This window comes from Miniopterus schreibersii, assembly GCF_964146895.1.
Source record: "Miniopterus schreibersii genome assembly, chromosome: 3".
Taxonomy (NCBI): Eukaryota; Metazoa; Chordata; class Mammalia; order Chiroptera; family Miniopteridae; genus Miniopterus; species Miniopterus schreibersii.
The window spans coordinates 6,724,113-6,746,644 of NC_138103.1; the positions used below are offsets into that span (position 1 = coordinate 6,724,113).

Below are 22,532 nucleotides of genomic sequence, written 5' to 3' on the forward strand. Positions count from 1 at the left end.
AGGCCGCTGGCCTCCCATTAGAAACTCTGGAGAGGCAAAGGGGCACACTTTGCAATTTATTACGCATGCGCATTCTCTCCTCACTGATTGGGGAGCACATTACACTTCCCTCCCCCCCCCAGTCGCCCTAACAACGGTCCAGGTTGAGACCAGATGAGCCGCCCCCCGCGGATTGGCTGCGGCTGACCTCTAGGCAGGGAAGATTGACTGAAGCTTGGATAGAGGGTCCGACCTTGGAAGTGGCTGCGGAGAACCGGCTGTCCCAGAACAGTGGCAGGATTGAACTTGCGGTGACCCAGACCCCGAGGAGCAACGAGATAACCCGTCAGAAGTCCAGCCAATTCCGGGGGCCGAGAATGCAGTCGGAGCCTGAGCAATCCTCCGAACTGCGGCCGGAACCCAAGAAGGACCACAGCTCAGTGAATGAACCAGCCACGCGTGTGGGAACAGGTGTGCGGACCGAGTTCGGCCCCGCGGCCTCGGTGAAAAAGGATGAAGATCCTGCAGCCAGATTGTTCCCGGTGAGGGCGACAAGGAGTGGTCCGCTCATGAATGTTCATAAAAGGGCACCACTCGTCATTATGTTTACTAAATGCTCAAGACGTTCCCTGGGCTGCCTTGGTGAAGGGGCGAGTGTATAACCCCGATTGTTAATATGTTCATTACTAGTATTACTTAGGGCCTGCTGAAGCCCAGCCCTCCCGCGTTGTTCGTTTATAGTCCTTAAGACGAGAAAGCAAGTGAGTTCTCAGGTCCGCTGGAGGGTCGCCAGGGACCAGGGACTAGGGCCTTGGTCCAATCTGCTTTCTCTCCCGCAGTCTCCGCTGCCCCAGCCCCGGATCTGCATGTGGTGAGTATAAAGAGCCTGGGGGAAAGTTACATTTCACTCTTGAGTGATTTCCTTAGTGCCTCCCCAACAGTCCTGTCAAACAGCCAGGGCAGGGGGAAAAAAATAAAAATAAAAAGGTCAGGGCATCCCCATTTTACAGAGGAGACTGAAGCCCAGAAATGCGATTACCCAAGGTGACTAGAAGAGGGCCCTCGTGCCTCAGCAGTCCAAAGAGGTGTGGGAAGACTGGAGCCAAAGATTGAGGATGTAAATGGAGTATCACAGCTGCCATGGAGCATTGTGCAAATGGGGACACTGAGGCCCATGGGAGTACTTGCCCAAGGTCATACAGTAAGGGAATGACAGAGCAAAGACAAGAACTCATTTCCTAACCATAGGCTTTATTATTTTTTATTTAAATATGTTTTTATTGATTTCAGAGAGGGAGGGAGAGGGAGAGGAAGAGGGAGATAGAAACATCAATGATGAGAGAGAATCACTGATCAGCTGCCTCCTGCATGCCCCCTACTGGGGATCAAGCCCACAACCATGTGCCCTGACCCAGAATGGAACCTTGGTCTCCTGTATGGTAGGTCCCTGCTTAACCACTGAGCCACACCAGCCAGGCATCTAACCATTGGCTTTATAATGAAAAGAATCATTAAGAGTTCACTTAGGCCCTGGCTGGTGTCACTCTGTGGTTAGAGCACCACCTTGCACAGAAGGGTCGTGCAAGGGTCTTTGCTGTCATTCCCTTACTGTATGACCTTGGGCAAGTACTGGATGGTCAGTTCGTGGTCAGGGGCACATACCTGGATTGCAGGTTTGATCCTCTGATCCTCCAGCCCAGTCAGGGCATATGCAGGAGGCAACCAATCAATGTGCATCTCTCTCTCTTTCTCCCTTTCCCCTTCCCTCCATCCCTCCTTTCCACTCTCTCTAAAAATCAATGAAAAAGATATCCTCAGGTGAGGATTAACAAAAAAGAGAGTTCATGAGACCATACTGGTATTTACAGATGGAAAATGTGAGGCCCAGAGAGGGAAGTGGCTTGCTTAAGGTCACACAGCAAGTTAGTGTAAGGGCTGAACTTCAAACTCAGGTCTCCTGGTTCCCAGTCCAGTGCTCTAGCCCTGCCATGAGACTAATGTATAATGGCCACCAACACTTTTTCTCCTCTTTTCTTATGACAGGAAGTACCTTGACATCCATTCTATGCACAGCCTGGAGAAGACGGCCAACGTTGAGGAGATGAGGGAGTATGGGGGGGAGAAGCAGGGAAGGGAAGAAGCATGTGAAAGGCTGAGGGTGTACTGGGAAGGCATGAGGAATGCCTGGCTCCAAAGCATGTTGTACACTAGTGTGGGGTAGTGAAGGGAGGCTTCCATTGTCACTCACTCGTTCCCTCTCTCCCTCTTAAGGGTGCTGGCCAAGATTTTGGGGCTAAGCTTTCCTGAGCAGAGCCTGCAGGATGCCATCACCCTGGATCTCTTCTCCCATGCACTCATCTTCTGCCGCCAGCAGGGCTTCTCACTGGAGCAGACATCAACAGCTTGTGCCCTGCTCCAAGATCTTCACAAGGCCTGTATTGGTAAGAGGAGGGGGCTACCAGAAGGTTTGAGCCCAGGAAAGAGGAGGAGGCTGGATGGTATAAGTAACCATGGGAAGTAGAAATAGGGAGATTATCACCTGGAACCTGTTCATTACTAGCAGTGTTATCACACACACGTTATTTCACCTATGAAACCCTTCCTTTCCTTATTTATAAAGACACTATTCTGTCCTAGCTGGCTTGGCTCAGTGGTTAGAGTGTTGGCCTCCGGACCGAAAAGCACTACCTTGTTGCAGGCTCCATCCCTGGTCCTGGTCAGGGCATGTGTGGGAGGCAACCAGTCGATGTGTCTCTCTCACATCAATGTTTCTCTCTCCCCCTGTCCCTTCCACTCTCTCTGAAAAGCAATGGAAAAAATATCCTCAGGTGAGGATTAAAAAAACACACCAAACTGATCATTCTAATATACAGTATGTCCCCAAAAATGTATACACACTGAGTAGTTATTAATTCCAATGTTTCTTTTTAGATTTAACCCATTGGAATTAATTATTCAGAATGTATACACTTTCTGGGAGGATACCCTATATAGGTAAATATATGCACAATGTTCAGTAAAATAGCTCTTGCTTTCCTCCCTTTATTCCCAGAACTGGTTTTCTTCAGAATGTTTAGCAAGAACTAAAATGATGTATTTCTTGGTTTATTGTATGTCACTTCCACTATCACGTAAGTCTCTTAAGGGCAGGGCCTTGTCTGTCTTAGTGCCCAAAACAGTCACAGCAGGTACTCAGTATTTGAGTTAATGAAACAAACCAGTACTTAAACCTAGATCTGTCCACTTCTAAAGCTCATGCTCAATAAGTAGCTGCTGAGTGAGTGAAATGAATGATTATCAGAGAGGTGACTCACTGGACTATCTTGTTTTCCCTCAGCAACCCCCTTGGGCAATGTGGAGGAATGTTACCGCTACTTCACCAGTGCTCTTTTTTGCCATGGAGTCAGGGTCAGTTCCTCTGAGTGGGATCTTCACTCTTCCCCAGACGAGGTCTAGCCCAGTGTCCTGTTCTCTCACACTCACCACCCTCATCTTCCTCTGAAGGCCACAGTGGGCTCTCCCTACTCCTGGACCTCTGGGCACTAGGAGAAAAGGCCAGAGCTTCAGGAGGTGGTCAGTCCTCTAACACCCAATCACCTCCACAGCGGCCCCCTTTCAGTATCAATCTTTTTGAGGAGGAACAGCTGCTGGCCCTGGCTGATTATGTGGTCAACACCTATTTCCGCCACTTCAAGCTCTACAAATACGTCTTTACACCCCAGGTACTGGGCCATGGGCTACAATAGACCACTCATCTCCCCCTTTCCCTCAGCGCAGGGGCCCTCCTCTCAGCTGTCCTCCTCTTCCCAGGTGCGGCTGGATCTCTCTTTGACTTATGTGGGGCTGCAGCCACCCAAGCCCTGGCCAGAGGATGAGACAGGTAAGGGGGAATGCCAGGGCCAGGGCTCGGCTGCGGCTGGAGCTAAAGCCTCCTCCTGCGTCTGGCTTGCAGAGAAAGAAGGCGGCAAGGAGGTGGAGGAGCAGTCAGTCACCCTACAGGAGGAGGAACCAGAAAAGGTGGTCGAGCCACAGCGAGAGCCAAGTGAGGACCTGGAGGGGTTAAGGTCCCCTGTGATTTTGGGCAGGTGTAAAATGAAGGGTTTAGACCACATCAGGACTTCAGACTTTTTGTTTTAGTCATGGTGTCCTTCCTGCAAATGATTCCGTATGCAGAAGTCCAAGATGACAAACAGATAAAAGCACAGCTGGTGTGAGGCAGGAGCTCCAGAAAAGCATGATTATAAAACTACTGGCAGTAATAGCCAGCACACATTTGGTAATGCTGTGTGCCAAGCAGGCCCTATTTGAAACATTTATGTATATTACCCCATTTTATCTCCCCTCAACCCTAGACGCTAGGTGCTGTCACTGTCCACATCACACAGGACGAAACCTAAGGCATGGGAAGGTTAAATCACCTGCCTAAATTCACAAAGCTACGAAGTAGCAACCCAGAAAGTCTGGCATAACCATTCTGCTCACCTATCTCACAGAAGGCTGGCTGACATTTCCTGAATTGAAGCAGCATTGTCACCTGTGTAGCCCCTAGGAACACCTTGGATACTGTGTTTGTCCAGCTAGGGGCAATCTTTCAGCCTCAAGCAGCATCTCCTGACCTGCCCCTCTTCTCTGCCCCTGCAGGCCATGTCTCCATCCTTCAAGCCTACATCAAGACCCAGCTGAACAGGGAGCTGGAGCAGCTCCAACAGCTGGTGGAGGAGCGCCTCAAGGCCAGTGAGGAAAGGCTCAACATCAGGTTGACTGCATTAGAGCGGCCCTTCCAACTAACTCCAGGCAAAAACAAGAATAAGACCAAGTGACCCCGTGTTTTCCCCAATAAAGGCCTGGGCCACAGTGCCCCCATCTGTGCCCCCTCCCCCCATCCTGAGCAGCTTCTGGGCTTCCCTGCCAAAGTTTAACACCAGACATAGGGCACTGGCTCTCCCTGGTGTGCAGGTTTTATTGCATACACAGAACAGGCAGCACTGACAGAGCCAGGCATGGCATTCTGAGTGGCTCCCTTCCACCTCAGCTCTGATCTCAAAGCCCTGGCCAGCGGAGGAGGTATTCAGGGATGGTCCTTATGATAGTATATTGAGTGGTGGACCTGGCCAGGCAGTGGGGCCTGAGGCCAGAGCCCAGAGCCCAGAGGGGCTGGAATGATTAAAATCCTCCTTATGGAGAGTCCTGCATTCTGGGATTCCCCAGGGCTGAGGTGCTAGCCCAGCGCCATCATGGCCTCATCCTCAGTGACAGCAGCAGAGTCCCCCTCCTCTTCAGGGCCCACGATGGGAAAAGGCCCAGGGGGCCGGTGTTGGAAGAGGGCCGCCCGGTTCTGCTGCTCGCCCTTCTTCACCCAGTGCCCATAGAGCCGGAAGGCACAGCTGTCGATGAGACGCCGCACTGGCCGCAGTGCGTAGGGGTCCCTTAATAGTGCACTCTTGGTCAGTGGCCGTGCATGGTGGATGCTTAAGGCCACTCGTCCGGCAGCCAACACTGTCCACACTGCCACCTGGGAAGGGGGAGGGGAGTTAGTTCCAGTGTAGCATCACCACATGGGACAGAGGAACAGGCCCAGACCTGACACTCTCAGGCTTACCCGGAACCGCTGTCGGGGGGTGAGGTTCCAGGGTTTGCTGCCTTCACAGCGCTCAAAGAAGGGGTGCTGTAGGGCTTGCTCAGCTGTCAAGCGCTCCTCAGGATCCACCTGCAGCAGCCTTGAAATCTAGGGGAACTCCAGAGTATGAGGAGCAGCTCCTCGGCCTCCCACCTTGCACCCTCATTGCCCCAGCTCACCAGGTCTTTAACGGTGTTTGAACGGTCATCCCACTCGGGTGAATTAAACTGGTACTGGCCTTCCATGATCATGCGCAACATCAGGATCTGACGCCGGTGCCAAAATGGTGGTGAGCCAGCCAGGAGTGTGAACAAGATCACCCCACAGGCCCAGCTGGGAAAGAGACCAAAGTCAGGCAGGACTAGGTGCTGGGCAAATGTATTGAAGGACAGTACACAGGAAGAAGACGGGGGATACTGGAAACTCACAGGTCGACCTCCTTGCCATAGCCTGGGTGGGTTTCATCCATGGAGCATTTAAGGATCTCTGGTGCTAGATATCCTGGGGTCCCACACAACTCTGGGAAGAGAGGGCTGAGATTGATGGGATGCCACCAGCCCCCCCATGGGCCCTTAACACCAGCCCTCTGCTGGAGCCTCAACACTGCCAGGGCCACAAGTGTTCCCGTTCTGCTCCTGCCTGCCTCTGCTGAGTCTTAGTACTAGATCCTGACCCTGCTGAAAACTCAGATACCCACCAAGGCTCTTGGTGGCCTTGGGCAAAATCAGAAAAAACCTGATTTTTTGATTGACTTCAAGGTCCTACCCAACTATCACCTGCCTCCAACACTCTGGCAAACCAACCTACCCACTCCTCACACAACATGTTATCACATTTTTACATACATAACACAAGAAAAGCAAAACTTTTCTGCATTCCTTTCTGCCCAAATCTCTTCCTATGATCCCTACTCTGGTTAGTAGAACTACTACGCAAACCAAGGGGAATGAGCGCAAGTATGGGATTTCTTGGGTAGGTCCCTTGTTTTAACTCTTCCCTAGCTCCCCATTATGGCCTCAGGATCAAGTGTACTCTTATAGCACAGAGCCCTCCATGACTTGATCCAAACCTATATTTTTAGTTCCTACCACTTCAGGCACCAATTCTAACATCCCAGAAATTTCCAAACTGTATTCCATAGCGCACTTCCAGGAGACCTTAACAGGCATAAAATGAAAATGACTCTCGGGAAATTCATTCCTAAACCAAGTAAATTGCCAACCATGTCCCAAGCACCACACTGGACACACTGGTGAATTAGATGTACTCTTACCAAACTCGATGTCTACCAGAAAGCAAATGAGAAATACTGGAGTAAGAAGGATGCCACGAAGGGGGTGAAGAACAAAAAGCAAGGGTTCTCACCTGACCAAGAACCTGCAAGTGAAACCTGAATTGCCCAAGCCAGGGGACAGGATGAAGTGGGTGAGGGCGAAGGTGATTCCAAAATGGGGAAAAGTATATGTGGAAGCCCAAAGGGAAACAAAGCACAACATGGAAGACATGGAAGTCCACAGATCAAGAGGAGTTTGAGTCAGACTGCCCCAGTTCAAATCCCAGCTACAGGACCTCAGGCAAGTCACAACACATCTATAAAATGGAGACACAAATGCTATCTAAAAGAGTTGTTGAGGGGGGAAAAAGGGGACACCTGCAATAATGTCTACATTAAACATTTTTAATAAAAGTTGAGAGAATTTAGAGAAATAAGCCATGTAAAGACTCAGCATGGAGCCTAGCTCACAGTAAGTGCCCAGCAAATGTTAGCTATTAAATTCAGTGCAAAACCATTGAGGGAAAGTAGCATATTAAAAGCTCTGAGGAATCTTGCAGTTGAGCTTTATTCAGTTTTCCATTTGCACCAGGATTATTTCTGTCACAGCAAATGTATTGACACTGGGTGAGCCTGAGTCCCAGAGTACCAGGTTTCTCATAGCACCCAAGCTGCACACTGCCAGACCTCAAATGTGCAGCTGAGTCCTGCTATATCCCCCTCTCCTTTTTCCCCTCCTGGGACAAGCCCAGCCTCCCAAGGCCCAGCTCCAAGCGCCTGCTCTGCAGGCCCCACCAGCTAAATCAGGTGCTCCTGTGTCCTTGCTCTGCCCCCTTAAGGCTTCCAGCCCCTGCTGTGTGCTACTTACCTGCTCACTTGCCTGTCTCCACCCTCCCCAGGCCAGGAAACTCATTCTGAGCTGCACACAAGGCTTTGCACCCAGAGGGTACTTGGCAAGTGTTTACTGACTTCCGTTTGCTTGGTACCTGGGACTCGGTTCTCAGACCCAGCCAACAAGCCTCAGGTCTGGGTGTCCTTCCCTCTCAAGCCTCTTAGGGCACCAGGCCCCCTCACCTCGAAGCTTCTCGCCAGGTTCCAAGTGGCAGGAGAATCCAAAATCTGAAAGTCGGATCTGCATATTGTCATCTAGGAGAATATTCTCGGGCTTCAGATCTCGGTGCACAATGTTGTTGGCATGGAGAAATCTCACTGCTTCCAGCAGAGACCTCATGATGGACCTGGGGGAGGGGCAGTCTCCTCTGTTTCTCCTTGCCCCACCCCACTCCCTGCTCACCCCAGGGGCTGCAGGCTCAGCCATTACCTGGTTTCCTTTTCAGAGAGGGCCACCTTCTCTGTGAGATAGTCAAACAGCTCTCCCTTCCGCATCCTAAGGGATAGGAGTGGAAGGGAGGTAGGTGCACCTCACAATGAGGGCTGGGAAAATAAGCCAGGGCTCACAGAACAGGCCAGTAAAGAGAGATCCCTCTGTAAACAAACTAAAGGGTCTCAAGACAGAGCACTCCCAAGAGTGAGAGGAATGCCAGGGGCAGTTTGGCCCAGTGGATTGGCAGTTAAAATATCTGCATTGTGCCTGAGGAGGCTATTTTAGCAAGAATGAGTGCCTTCTTGTGCCAATAATTTGCAGGACCTTGTTATCTGATACTCAAAAAGGCCTTTTACAGTGAATCTATTTAGCACTGGCCGGTATTGCTTAGTGGTTAGAGCGTAGGCCCATGCACCAAAGGTTGCGGTTTCAATTCCTGGTCAAGGACATGTACCTGGATTGCAGGTTCGCTCCCCACCCCCGGTCAGGGCACGTGCAAGAGGCAACCAGTCAATGTGTCTGTCTCTCTCACATCAATGTTTCTCCCCCTTCCACTCTCTCTGAAAAGCAATGGAAAAAATATCCTCAGGTGAGGATAACAAAAAAATAAAAAAATAGAGTGAATCTATTTATACCACTGACCAAAATCTCAATAGTGGCAAAAAAGTTGTATAGGACTTTATTTTTGCTTATTTTGTCTTCTCTTTAAAGAGTGAGGTTATAATTGCAATTCTGTCAATCATTAAAATATAAAAAACACATCAGGTATCGTTTTAGGAAGTATCATTGTTGGGCAAAGTTGCATGATGGGTAAATAAAATGGACACTTCCTGCCTCCCCTCGGACTTGTGCAGAGGGTCATTTCTGTATGAAAACAATTTTTTCCAAGGGTCTCTCTTAAATATTTGGTGTTCAAACCATTCTCTTTTGAAGTACCTTTGCAACTGGTTTGCATTATATTGTATAGTATGTGACATTCAGATTCACATTGACAAGAAAAAGAATTGATGAGCAGAGACAGACACCAGCATAGGGTATTAAACAGTGAGAGACTGGTGAGCAAAAATCTGTTTTCTAAGTGGTCAGCTCCTAGACAGACACTCAAATCAGCCCTTTCTTCCCTGCTAACCTTATAACCATGGGGGACTAAGATAGCTGGGAACTTGGGTCTTGAAGACCCTCTGTCTCTGGTCACTATTACTCTTTGAAGAGCTTGCCTCAATCAGGGTACCCAGGAAAGGGGCCAGGGCCATGGACTGCTAGGCAGGCCCTAGCGGGAACAGAGGGAGGTGTGAGCAGAGTGGTCTTCAGCCTACGGTGCTGTAAGGCTGGGGCTATGCATGGAGGTGAGGAGGCTTCTCAGATGGGGGTAGGGAGATACTCACAGGTCAAACACCAGGAACATGAAGCTAGAAGACTCGTAGGAATCGATGAGAGTGACTGGGGAAAGAGGCAGAAAGGCAGAGAGACAGAGATGGAAAGGAGTGGATGCATATTAAAGGGACTTTCCACCCTGAGGCAACAGTACACTGTTACTGGGAAGGAAGGAGAACCAAAGGAGGCAGCAGGGAGGACCCAAAGGCTGGCCACACTTTGAGGTGGAGCAGAGCCAAGAGGAAGGGAGTAGAGGGGTAGAGGCAGTGTTGGGGGATGGGCTATGGGCAGGGCCAGCAGGAGGTGGTTGTCCTCTAACAGGAGCTGGGAATGCAGCCTCACTGATGTGGGGGTGGCCAGCGACCTGGCGAAGGATGTGTGTCTCTCGCCGCGTGGCTTCTCGCACCTCCTCCAACTGCTCAGGACTCAGTCGCTCAGCTGTCACCTCCATGATTTTCACTGCAAACTCATGGCCAGTAGCTCGATGAACACAACGGCGGACCACAGAGCTCACTCCTCTGCCAGAGTCAGACAACACAGGAGTCAGGGCCTCCTGTTCTCTCGATTCCAAGCAGAGTAGAGCCTTGGCATCCTCATATACAATGCATCAGACTCTGAAGACCCATCTGGACAAGGCAACCTCCCAAGGAGTTCGTCCTGGCCTACAATGGCTTCACGGTAACCTCAGCAAGCAACCTGGGTACCCACCAAGGTGCAACACAAAGCTCACAGGGAAGGCAGGCACGGCTACGTGGTTTCCAATCCATGCCCTCCATGGGTGAGCCCAGGCCAGTCCTTTCTACAGTGAGCCCCAGAACCTGCACCCTTGCCCTGAAACCCCATGAGGAAAAGTGAGAAGAAATGTTCTAAGGCTCCCTCCAAATTTTACTCATACTTCCTGATTACCCCATCCAAATCTCAAAGTTCCCCTACATTAGCTCAAGTACAGGAGGTTCCAAATAAATATTGGGCAACTGACTAGAAGAACAAGTTGAGAATTAGGAGATCGTGGTTTGGGCCCCAAATTTGCCACTAATTAATCTCCAAGGGACCCACTGACATAAGGTCTCTGAACTTCTGCCTCTCAGCTCTGAAATGTAGCCAAAAATATCTTGAAGGGATGTTGAAAGACATTAATGAGGTAGAGACAGGAAAGCCCATTGGGCATTGTAAAGAGAAAGTCCTAGATAGAGATGTCCTCGCTTGGGCTCTGTTACCAACTCCATACGACCCTACAATACTTCAGGCTAAAGTGCAAATCTTTCCAGGATCACACTACATTTCCTATGCTGGTTCCCAGGCTGCCCTTCATGTAACCTTCCTGCTCTGTTTTCATGGCCTCCTTGACCTTATGTAACTCCCTTTGCTTGGAATGCCTGTCACCCACATCTCTAGTTCAATCAAAGGGTGCAAACTATTGAACCTCTGGCTAAACACAGCCCACAGCTGAATTATGCTTTGGTCAGTGCAATGTTCTTTACAAATCTGAATTCACATATCTTAGATTGGAAAAGAACCCTCCAGCTGCCACAATGCTCATCATTTCCCACTGTCTTACTCTCAGCCACCTCACAGTTTTATTTTGTATTCAACCACTAAATGCATCTGAGTTTGAGGCCTATTGTAATTATTTTAAAACTTCACGCCTTTATACATGAAGAAACTGGTACTCTGGGAAAAATAATTCAGTGTAAGTGTACAGGTTTACTGTGCAGGAAAAACAAGGGAAAATAGAGGAGGCAAGGGATGATGCCACACAGTAATCTCGGAATGAGATGATAAGGCCACTACCTTCTGATCTGCCTTTTCCCAAACTGCCTTTCTGTCCCCCTTTGCAGTAGAACCACCATTCTTCCCTGAGGGTTCTTCCTAGCCTCTGTGACTCCTCCCTCATCTGATCCTAAAATCCTGCTCCTCTGGACTTGGATCTCAGCTCTCTTCTTTTCCCAATATTCTCCCCTGGAGACCTACATTCAGTCCCAGGGGCTTTTAATACCAACCATGTGTAAATGATTCCTGTTATATGCCTTCATTATTTCTCTCCAGAATTCCTGCTTCCAATGGTCTGTTGACATCTCCATGCGATAGCTAAAAAGTCTGAACAAATCTAATGGACACACACCCATACGCTTTCCTGGCCTCAGCAGCATTTGTCACAGACCACGCCAACCTTGCAGAAGCACATTCTTCCTGTTTTTCTTTGTAACTCACAGATGGCATCTCCTTGGTCTCCCTTGCTGGTTCCTCCTCTAACCCTTCATAATACGCCCCAGGGCCAGAGCCCAGGCCCCTTTCATTTCTCTGTCTATATTCTCTCACCAACTACTATCTATACACTGTTGCTTCCCAAATTTATAGCTTTAGATCTCTCCCTTGAATTTGAGACTCACAGACACACTTGACAGCTCCAGTTGCATATCTCAAATTCAACATTTTCAAAATGGAACTCTTGACTTGCTCACCCATCCCCACAGCCTGATCCTCCCATCTTCTCTGTTTCAATAAATGGTACTCAAGCGCTCAAATCCAAACCTTAGAGGTTACTCTTATTTTCTTCTCTTTTTCCTTCATGGTCATATGCAATCCTTCAGGAAACTGTATCAGGTCATCTCCTAAATCTATCCACTTCTCTCCATCTCTGCCACCCCCCACTCTAGTCTTAACCCATCACCATCGCTAGCCTGAATGAAGCAATAGTTTCATAACTGGTCTCTATGCTTCCATTCCTGCCCCCTCCTCCACTCTCTACAGAAGAGACAGAATGATATAAGCTGCAATTAACACACCTGTACTGAGCACTTACCAAGTGCCTGGAAGTGTTCTCAGAGTATCATATTAACTCTTTTCATCTCACATCAACCTACAAGGTAGGATACTTTTATTCCCAATTCACAATGGAGAAACTGAGGCATAGAAAGCCCTGTTCATTCTCATCTTAAGTCTCAGCTCCATTCATTTCTCTCGTTCCATCACCCTAGTTATTTTCTCCATAGCACGGCTGATCTTTATCTTGTTTTTGTTTATGTGGTCTGTCTCTACAACTGGAATATAATCTCCAGAATAGAAACCTTGTGGGTCTTGTATCCCCAGCGCCTGCCACAGTGCACCCCGCACACTGTACATGCTTAGGGAGCCTTTGATGAATATCTATCTGCCACTGCCTCTACATAGAGGCCTTCCTTCTGTTCTCTGCATGCTGAACTACTCATCCTCCAAAACCTAAATATCACCTCTTCTGGGAAGCTGTGGTTTTCTGAGACCCCACAGCACTTTTTGCACAGCCTGACACTTTTTGAATGTTCAAGTGTCTCTTTCAGTTACTTCACTTGGAGTACCTTGGGGGCATAAGCAGCTCTCCTTCCCTCCCCGTTTAGCTTTGTGCCTGGCACACAGTAGGTAATTCAACTATGTTTGAACACATAAATGAATTTGTGAGAAAATGGGGGTTGACTCAGAATAAGAGCCTAGTCACCAAACTAACCACTGACCTATCCCATTTAGAACTATCCAGCCCTTAGATGGAACTGTGTATCCCAGCTAGGACCCGACCTCTCTGGACCTCCGTTTTCCTGGCCGTGGTCTCACCTGCCAATGACGTCCTTAGGGTCGTACTTCTGGTAAAACTCCTTGGCCGCAGCCCAGTCGGGCAGCTCGTCCTCGGGTCCCACGTCCAGCGTCATTCTGACGGAGGTGGGGGCCTGCGTGGAGGAAACGGAGGGCAGGGAGGCCCACAGGCTCTGAGAGGACGCACATCGCGGCTCGCGGAGGCCCAGTCCTTGCGGCTGGGGCGCCAGGATCTTGGGGAGCGGGGACGGGGCTGGGGAAGGATCGGGACTGGGGAGGCCCAGCAGAAGGGCCTAAAGGGCCGGAGGGTTGGCAGGGCTGGGAGGGGGCGGGGGAGGGGGAGGGAAAGGCTTGGAGAATAAGGGAAGGGTACTAGGGCGGGCGGCTGTTGCTGCGCAGGCGCACTTGGCCCGGCGCTGCGAGGGGGCGCGGGGTCTCGCGCAGGCTCACCCGCGGGGGCGGAGAATGAAGCCGGGGACCACCGGAGGCCGCTCCGTCGCGGGGTTCGCCTCCAGCCCCTACCTTACCCCGGGCGGTGCCGGCAACCACCTCCGGCCCCGCCCCCGTCCTGCCCGCCAATAGCCAGCGCCGCCTGGAGACTGAGGTTCAAAAACCCTTCGGATTGGAAACCGCGTGTCTAATAGGCAGCCGAGAGGCCGCAGGCCGGAGCGGCCGTTGGAGCGTGGAGTCACTTAAGGCTGCGACGCTAAGGGGGCTTCAAATGTAGCCAATCAGCGCGCCGGGCCTGCTGGGCCAGGAGAGGGCGGGCCTTGTTGATCAGCCGCGGGGCCAGGCCGCCACCCGGAAGCCGCGTTTACTGGGAAGCAGGGCCTCCGGGCGGCCGTGCGCGACTTGCTCACCTCGACTCCGGCCTCGGCGCGGCCCGCTCGGCCTCCGCCCCGCGTCCCCGTCTGCGTTTGGCTCTGTACTAGCGGCCGCGCCTGAGGCAGGCTCCGGCCGTGAAAACTCGAGCAGCACGGAGCTTTACTCCAGCGTAGCCACCCGGTGCCACCTGCCACGGTTTGTCAGCAAGGAGAGGCTGTCTGGTCCTGTCACTACTCTGACTCTTGAATACTTCTAAAGCCCTAGTGCTCACCAGCTGGGGGTTATACGTTTTCCCAACCTCCCTTCCTCCCCCCAAAGCCTTGGGGAGTCTCGCACTCTGTTCTAAGCCTACCAGGTTGTGAGATTCTGCCGGGGGCGACTTGCTTCCTAACCCTCCTCTGCACCGCAACCTTGGCATTCACTTACTCATTCATCAAATACTTGTGCGTCTATGCGCTAGACCAGAAGTTTTCAACCTTTCCATCTCATGGCACACAAATTCATTACTAAAATTCTGCGGCATACCAAAAAATAGGTTATAATTTTTGTCGATCTGACAAAAAATACGTATAATTTTGATTCATTCACACTGGCTGGCTATTGTTGTGTTGGCTGTTGTCATTTTTTGACAATCTAAGGGAAAGAAAAGAGGTCAGTGGCCCTGACTAAATAGTCAGGTATTGCATGTTTTAAAAATTCTTGTGGCACACTGGCTGAAAATCGCAGCGCTAGGCTAATAGCAATGAAAAAAAATTCCCTACCCTTGTGGAAGTTGTTTTCCAATGAAAGAGGCACAGAATGAATTCATATAACCTAACAGCTATCTTAGAAATGTCACTTTGGGATCACAACCATGTAACAAGTCCAAGTAACTTTTTAACAGAGTACTTTGACTATACCATCAATCTAAAGACAAAATAGGCGCACACTCCCTCCCAGGAGCATGCCCCACCTTTCTCTTCCCCTCTTCTTCCCCCACAGGTGTGTATCTCCTAAACTCTATGGGGCCCCATGAGACTTGCAACCAGGGAAACAGTGGGGAGCTCCTCCCAGGCTAACCCCTGAACCTGTCTCCATGGCTGACTCTCCACTGAGCTAACAGCAGTCCCGCCTTGGCTCACTTCTTTCCCATAACATTTCTAGAGCACCAAAGCAGCCCCGCCTAGTCGCTCCTTGTGCCTCTGCCCTAAGCCCTTCCTTGTTTCACTGTCCTCAGCTTTAATAAACATACTCTAAAAATAAAGACAAAATAATTGCAAAGAAATTTTGAACTTTACTTAGTAGGCTTATTTGGTAGTATAATGGGATAATTATTCTAAAATTGAGCAAGTGAATAAACATTTGGCAGCCAAGGTTCTTATTGTGGGAATATGGAATTTAGAATGGGGAAACGAGAGCCTTGGCCGGTGTGGCTCGGTTGGGCATTGGCCTGTGCATCAACGGGTTGCTGGTTTGATTCCAGGCCAGGGCACCAACCTGGGTTTCAGGCTCAATCTGGCTGGGGGGGAAGGGGGGAGTCGTGCAAGAGGCAGCTGATTGGTATTACCCTCTCCCATCGATGTTTCTTTCTCTTCCTTCCACTCTAAAAATCAATGGAAAAAATATCCTCAGGTGAGGATTAACAACAACAAAAGAATGGGGAGAGAAAGAACCTTATGATTGATTTAAATCAGAGATGTGGTTTTAAAGATAGATTTAAAATACATAAAATTAGGTATTTTCTAGCTCTAACCTCTGAAAGGGCCTAGAAGCAGTAACATCCCAGTAGAATGAGCATAGCTAGTGTGTTAGAAATGGTCTATTCACCTAGGTGGCAATTACACAGGTGTGTTTGTATCAAAACATTCATCAAGCTGCACACTTAAAGATCTGTATACTTTACTGTATGTAAATTATACCTCAACAAAACATTTTAAGAAGGATGACAGTAAAGGATGTAATAAATTGAACTAAAGAACAATCTGAGACCACACTGACACTAAAAATTGTAAATAAATTATGGAGAAAGGACATTCTTCATAGTAGAATGCCAAATAATAAGTGTAGAACGATAAACTTAAAATATCAACATTTTGTAAGCCTCATAATTGTCTTGGGGAACTGGGCATTAAAATTATTGGTGAAAATTTGCTGGGGAACAGGGTATTTGTACAGATTAGTTTTAAAAAATATATATGTCTTTATTGATTTTAGAGAGAGCAAGGGAGAGGGAGAGAGATAAAAAATTCAATGATGAATCATTGAGTGGCTGCCTCCTGCACACTCCCTACTGGGAATCAAACTGTGATCTCCTCTATCATAGGTCAGTGCTCAACTACTGAGCCACACTGGCCAGGCATACAGATTAGTTTTTAATTACTAAGAATAAAAGGTATCTTTACCTTGCAGAAGTCTGACAGACACTACCTTAACCCAGTTGTCAATATTATCAGCACCAATAAGAGAGTAAATTGACATCACATGCCTCTTGATGTGATGTTCTGAGGACACACTGACATTACATAGTATTTCTAACCTGAATCCAATCATAAGAACCCAAATTGAGGGCATTCTACAAACTGTCCTGACCTCAAAAACATCATGAAAGACAAAAATTGAAGGATGGTCCCCAGCCAGCATGGCTCAGTGGTTAAGCATCGACCTATGAACCAGGAGGTCATGGTTCGATTCCCCATCAGGGCACATGCCTGGGTTGTGGGCTCGATCCCCAATGGGGCCGTGCAGGAGGCAGCCGATCAATGACTCTCTCATCGTTTATGTTTCTATCTCTCCCTCTCCCTTCCTCTCTCTGAAATCAATACATATTTTAAAATATATATATTAAAAAAAATTGAAGGAGACTAAAGAGATACAATTGAATGCAATGTGTTCCCACACAGGACCTTAAAACATAAAATAAATTGCTATAAAGGATGTCACTGGGACAACTGGCAAATTTGAATATGGACTATATATTAGAAGAGACTCTTTTATTGATATACCTTTTGTGGATTACATAATTGTTCCCTAGTCATGTGAGAAAATATCCTTGTTCTTAGGAGATAGATCATGAAGTATTTAGGAATGATGGGCCTTCAATTTAGCCTCAAATGGTTCAGTAATAACAGTATGTATATTTAGAAAGACATATAGTAAATGTGGAGAAATATTAAAAATTATAAATCTAGCTGAAGAGTACACGAGCTCATTGTACTATTCTTTTATTGTTCTGAGGTTTGAACTTTTTTCAAAATAGAATTAGAAATTAGCAAGACCTCATTTAATCAGTTTGGGGGAGTGACATTTTTTTTCTAGTAAACCGAAGCTGCTGATTAATCAAATATTAGCTTTAAAAGAAAGTTTCTGTAAAAATCTCTCTGGAATGTGTTATCCTGAAGACCAGGCAGCACCTCACACCAATTAAATTAGAATCTCTATAGGTAAAGCTCAGGCATAAGTACTTTTTAAGGCTCCCCACGTGGCTCCATTGTTGAAGACAGGTTGAGAACCACTGCCCTATGTACGGCTTCTACCCATTGTTGTGATTCTAAACTCTGGGACCAACAATGGATTCTCTTCACTTTTTCCTTCCTGGAGCACTTAGAAACACTGAAGACAACTATTATGTGCCTCGTTTTCCCCTTTAATCACCCTTCCATGTGTACTTTCTAATTCTTTTAGGTGCTCTGCTGATCTCTGGATTATGGTGAAATAACCCAACAATTCCACTCACAGGGCATATGCACTCCAAGAGACATGTACAAGAATATCCACAGCAGAATGATTCATAATATCCCCGAACTGGAAACATCCCCCAAATCCACCAACATAAAATGGATAAATTGCAGCATATTCATGTAATGGAATACTATACAGTAATGAAAACTATAGCTATACCAGACTGATAATCTCATAACCAACATTAAGCAGCCAGACAAAGAAAGAATACATATGAGTTTTGGCCAGGTGGCTCCTTTGGTTGGAGCACTGTCCTGTGCACCAAAGGGTCGTGGGTTCAATTCCAAGTCAGGGCACATGCTTAGGTTGCACGTTTGATCCCCCGTCAGGGCACGTATGGGAGACAACCAATTGATGTTTCTCTCTCACATCGATGTTTCTGTTTCTCTCTCCCCCCTCCTAAAATCAATAAACATATCCTCTGGTAAGGATAAAAAAAATACATATGAATCCATTTATATAGTGTTCAAATGCAGGCAAAACTAAATTGTTTGAAGTCAGAATGATAGTTACCTGTGGGAAGAAAGGAAGTAGTAGTGATTAGAAGGGATTATAAGGGAGGCTCTGGAGTGTTGGCAATGTTCATTTCTTGATTGAATGGTAGTTTTTCAGATGTTTGCTTTGTGTTAATTTATTTAGCTGTTTATTTGTTTTGGATATTTTCCTGTATATGTGATATATCTCATTTTAAAAATGTTTAAAATATTAAGCCCAAGATAAAGGATATGAAAATTCATTATAATCATAGAAATCTCCATATACATGCTTGCTGTATCCAATCCTTTTACTGCTCTCTCAACTCCGGAGCCAAACTGTCTGGGTTCAATCCCAGCTCTGCCACTTACTAGCTGTGTAACCTTATAATCTGTACCTGTTTCCTCAACTATAAAACGAGCAGTGTTACCTACTATTGAGTGACTGTGAGAACTGAAGAAGTTAAGATATATAAAGTGTTTAGAACACGGCCTGGAATATATCAAGCATTCAATAAATAGTAGCTGGTGCTACTACTCTTTGCTCTCTGGCCCCTGGGTCTCCCTTCATGTGTAAGGAAGAAGCTGAGGTCTTTCCAAGAAGGGACACTTCCAGAAGAAGAAGAAAAGATCTTCTCATGGAGCAACTAGGTAAGGGGAGATGCAGATGTCTGCCATCAGTCCTGTCCACTCTGGCTCTCACCAAGGTTCCAGAGAAAAGCAGGGGAAGAACAAGTAGACAGGAGCAGCATTTCACCACTAAAAAAGGTTTTTATTACAAAACAAATTCTAATAAAAGCAGGCCTGGTCTTCAACCCCACCTCTGGGTAGAGGGCCCAAGGATGGGGTAAATTGGGGGGAACAGGGAATGATGAACACTGAAAGAACAGAGCAGGCTGGCCTCCCCTCATCAGTCTCAGTTGCCGTTTCCTTTTATAAAGGGCTGGAAGACCTCTTCCAAAGCCCTTTGAGAGAGGCACCGTCCTCCAGCCAGGAAGGATCCAGGTCTCAGCTCTCAGCAGAGGCCACCCATGGTCACTCAGCTTGGGCGATGGCGTAAGAGAGCAGCCACAGAAGTAGGGGGCACAGAACGAGGACGGCAAGCCAGAGAGCAAAGCTGGCCAGGATGAACCTCCGGGCCCGGGTCCCCCAGTGCACTGCTTCCTCGGAGTGGCCTGCCTTATGCCGCTCTTCCGCCTGTGGGGGCAGGTTTTTGGTTAGGTTCTCCCCCTGATTCTGTCCCAACGTGCCCACTGCCCCACTCCAATCCTCCATCCTTGTCATAGCTCAAAACCTCACACCCAAATCCTCTACCGTCCTTTCCAGTTTCTATTTCTCATGCCTCATCTGCAAAATGTTATCCACTCTGCTCTGCCTACTTTTCAGGGTGACCATTGTTAGCTCACAAGATCATATATGGTAAAATACTTTTCAATCCTTTTATTCCCTATCTTTTTCTACTCATCCCAGATTCATCCAAATTTGGAATTCTTGGCAAGATATAGTGAGCTATCTTGGAGTATTTTTCACTCATGTCCAAATAACATCCCATTCTCATTAGTCCAATGGGCCTCATCTTTTCATTATTAAGAATTCTTTTTATGATTTTACCCTAATAAAACCCAGAAATTTTTATGACAACAGGAAGAGTTTCTAATGGTTAAAATATAACCAGGGCTGAGAAAATTCAAGCATGATGTTTAAGTTAGTCTGTGTGGCCTTTCAAAAGGTATATGTGCAGTTTCCGTTAGGTATTTTGAAGTGATGAAGTCCTCTCAAAACCCCTATAGCTTCTCCTAGATGCCTACAGACTGCTCTGATCACTGTTCAGCTGCCTCCAGTTTTCCCTCTTCTAATTAATTCTCTATGTAGATCTTGAGAATGGATCTTACTAAAACACAAATCTGACCATGTCTCTCTCCTCTGCAAAAACCCTTGAATGGTTCTCCAGTATTTTCAAGATAAAGACCATACTCCTTGGGAATCTGGGCCCCCTGGCTTCATCTCTCACCATTTCTCACTGGTCCAGGCCTTTGTACACACTTCTTCAGTTATGCTGAACTAATAGTCCAGGCCCTCGTACACACTTCTTCCTTTACCTGGAATGCCTTTCACCCTAATTCACTCATCCTTTAAGGTTATTTTCCTGTCACCTAACCTCCCCAGGATGCCTTTCCTGCTGCTTACTCTACTCTACACACACGTAATCACACACATACACAGTGGAACAAAAGTAGGTTTACAGTTGTGTGGAAATTAATACAATAAATAATACAGGAATAAACTGTTTCACATACCCACAACTGGAAACCTACTTTTGTCCCACCCTGTATCTCCTCCCCCAACTCCCAGAATACCCTATGCTTCCTCTACCATAGTACCAATGAGCTACATTCCATTAGTAATTATCCATTTTCACAGCTGTCTCTTTCATTAGACTGTGGGACTGCTGACAACAGGAACCATGTCTTATTCTTACTTCTGGCACAAGGCGCAACACCAAGCTCTGACAGGCACTTAGTAACTGTTTGGTCAATGTAGATAGATATGAAACCACTGCCTTACTACACCCACCCTCCTGCTCCCATAGGAACTGCATTCCTCACCTTGATGGCAAACACAAGGGCCATGACTCCCAGGCAAGAGCAGCCACAGATAATGCTAGTAGCTGCCAAGTAGCGGAGGCGGAGCCAGCAGCAGCGAATGGGGGATGGAGAATGAGCAGCTTCCGTGTTGCTCACCAAGATCTCCACTGCATTCTCCTTGTCCTCCATCACCTGTGGGCGATATAGTCAAGGTACTTTTAAGCCCCAAAACTGAGCCCTTGGCCTGGCTTGCTCAGACTCCACCCCTCTTGATCATGTCCTTGTGGCCTAGCCCAACTCTCAAGAATGCTGCCTTACTGGGGAATTCTTCTAATGATTCAGACCAAGAGAGGAAATGTGTGGATGGAATCCTTTCCTCAGTCTAAGATTTCGAGTCTTTAAAGGCATGCCACTGTGAACACAGCATTATCTATATTATTGTTTTGACAAGTGGGGAGAAGCAGAATGACAAGTGCACACTGAGCAGGAAATAGAATCTCAACAGCTGCTAGGAATCTGAGACTATCAAAGTCTGATTTTTAAACTGTATTTCAAAGGGCACTACAATTCCCCAGAAGTTCCTCAGATACTGCCCCTGATCATAAGGAGAGATCAGAGAATGGCACCCTAGGCCCTGTTTCCTACTTAAGCAAAACAGTCATTTCATGTGAAAACAATTCTGGGGATGGGAGAAAGGAGGGGAAAAGGACCCACCTAAGCTCTCTTTATAGTTGAGGAAACAGAACATCAGAAAGACCTTACCTCCCCAAACTGGGGCCTCCTTTGCTATGCTGACTCCTTGCCATCTCTTGTCTCCATTTCAACCCAGGCCACACAAAACAATGACCTCATAACCCACACAGAAACCTGCATGATGCCCTACTTAATCATTGCTCATTCCCCTATTTCTCAGGTCCTCTGAGCTTTGACACCAAACCACCATTTCTAACCATTCCTCTACATCCTAGAAAAACTGAAACCATTTGCAGTTCTCTGAACACAACACAGGACACAAAGGGTAAAGAGAAGAGGCAAGATAAGCAAAGAATATGTGCCACATAGCTGAAGTGGATATGAGAAAAGAACTCAGATGAAGTAAACAGATACAGACATGAAGGAGAGAACACAAGGAGAGGGTCCAGGGAGTTGAGGTCAGAGAAGATGTAAAATGAACAGGGGCTCTTACCTGGCTACAGGCCTTGAGGTACTGTGAGTTTCGGCTTCTGCCTCAGGTTTGATTTGGCTTGGGTAGACATGGAGCTGACTCAGGGCTCCAAGCCAAGCCCAGGGGTGGGGCTGGGTGGCCAGCCACCACCTGAAGAGCCCCAGGAGCTCATATGGGGGTGTAGCTGACTCAAACCAGTTTGGCTAGATGGAGGCAAGGGAGGAAAATGATGGGGGCAACTCAAGGTAGTGATGCCTGCCTTCTGGAAAAGGAGTAAAAGCACCTGAGCAAGAAAGATAAAAGCAGGGAAAAGTCTAAGGCATCAGAGGGCTCTGAGGGAAAAGTCCAGGAACTGAGAGAATAAAAGGGAGGAGAGGAAAAGTGTGTCTGAAAACTAAAACTTTAGGGAAAGGCACCCTACCAGATCAGATTTGCCAAACCTTCCCTCTTCCTGGGTGGACATTTTTACCTCCAAGGTATGTAATTCTGAGTTAGAGACGAGGTACTAGGATCTTGGCAGGAGCAAGAGAAAGAAAAAAAGATGCCCAAGTTCCCACCCAACCCTCCACCAGACCAGAAAATCAGAAGCCTCCTTACGCGGATGCTCATACAGAAACTAAGTTTATTATTTTTTCT

At 47.7% G+C, this 22,532-nt stretch overlaps 2 protein-coding genes across 9 annotated transcripts; one reads left to right on the forward strand and one right to left on the reverse strand.

Moving 5' to 3' along the window:
- The first annotated feature begins 68 nt into the window (after positions 1-68).
- On the forward strand, positions 69-4,866 carry CFAP119 (cilia and flagella associated protein 119). Of its 4 annotated transcripts, none has more exons than XM_081133605.1 (9): positions 69-521; positions 819-850; positions 2,023-2,088; positions 2,251-2,420; positions 3,317-3,387; positions 3,585-3,701; positions 3,790-3,859; positions 3,932-4,021; positions 4,621-4,866. In XM_081133605.1, the coding sequence occupies exons 1-9, from the start codon at positions 357-359 to the stop codon at positions 4,797-4,799; spliced, it is 960 nt and encodes a 319-aa protein (XP_080989731.1). In that variant the 5' UTR covers positions 69-356; the 3' UTR covers positions 4,800-4,866. The 4 variants fall into 4 exon arrangements, with proteins under 4 accessions (XP_080989731.1, XP_080989733.1, XP_080989732.1 ...); XM_081133607.1 differs by having other exon boundaries at positions 181-450; XM_081133606.1 differs by lacking the exon at positions 3,932-4,021 and having other exon boundaries at positions 280-521; positions 4,621-4,860.
- Positions 4,867-4,912: 46 nt separating this feature from the next.
- Positions 4,913-22,448, reverse strand: LOC308555369 (phosphorylase b kinase gamma catalytic chain, liver/testis isoform). Of its 5 annotated transcripts, XM_081133603.1 has the most exons (11): positions 21,918-22,448; positions 20,753-20,923; positions 13,153-13,265; positions 9,910-10,085; positions 9,579-9,633; positions 8,191-8,256; positions 7,944-8,107; positions 6,025-6,115; positions 5,776-5,929; positions 5,579-5,704; positions 4,913-5,491 (listed from the first exon to the last, which is right to left on the reverse strand). In XM_081133603.1, exons 2-11 carry the CDS (start codon positions 20,918-20,920, stop codon positions 5,198-5,200), a joined length of 1,407 nt encoding a protein of 468 aa, XP_080989729.1. In that variant the 5' UTR covers positions 20,921-20,923; positions 21,918-22,448; the 3' UTR covers positions 4,913-5,197. The 5 variants fall into 5 exon arrangements, with proteins under 5 accessions (XP_080989729.1, XP_080989725.1, XP_080989726.1 ...); XM_081133599.1 differs by lacking the exons at positions 20,753-20,923; positions 21,918-22,448 and adding an exon at positions 13,582-13,850; XM_081133600.1 differs by lacking the exons at positions 8,191-8,256; positions 20,753-20,923; positions 21,918-22,448 and adding an exon at positions 13,582-13,710.
- Positions 22,449-22,532: the final 84 nt, after the last annotated feature.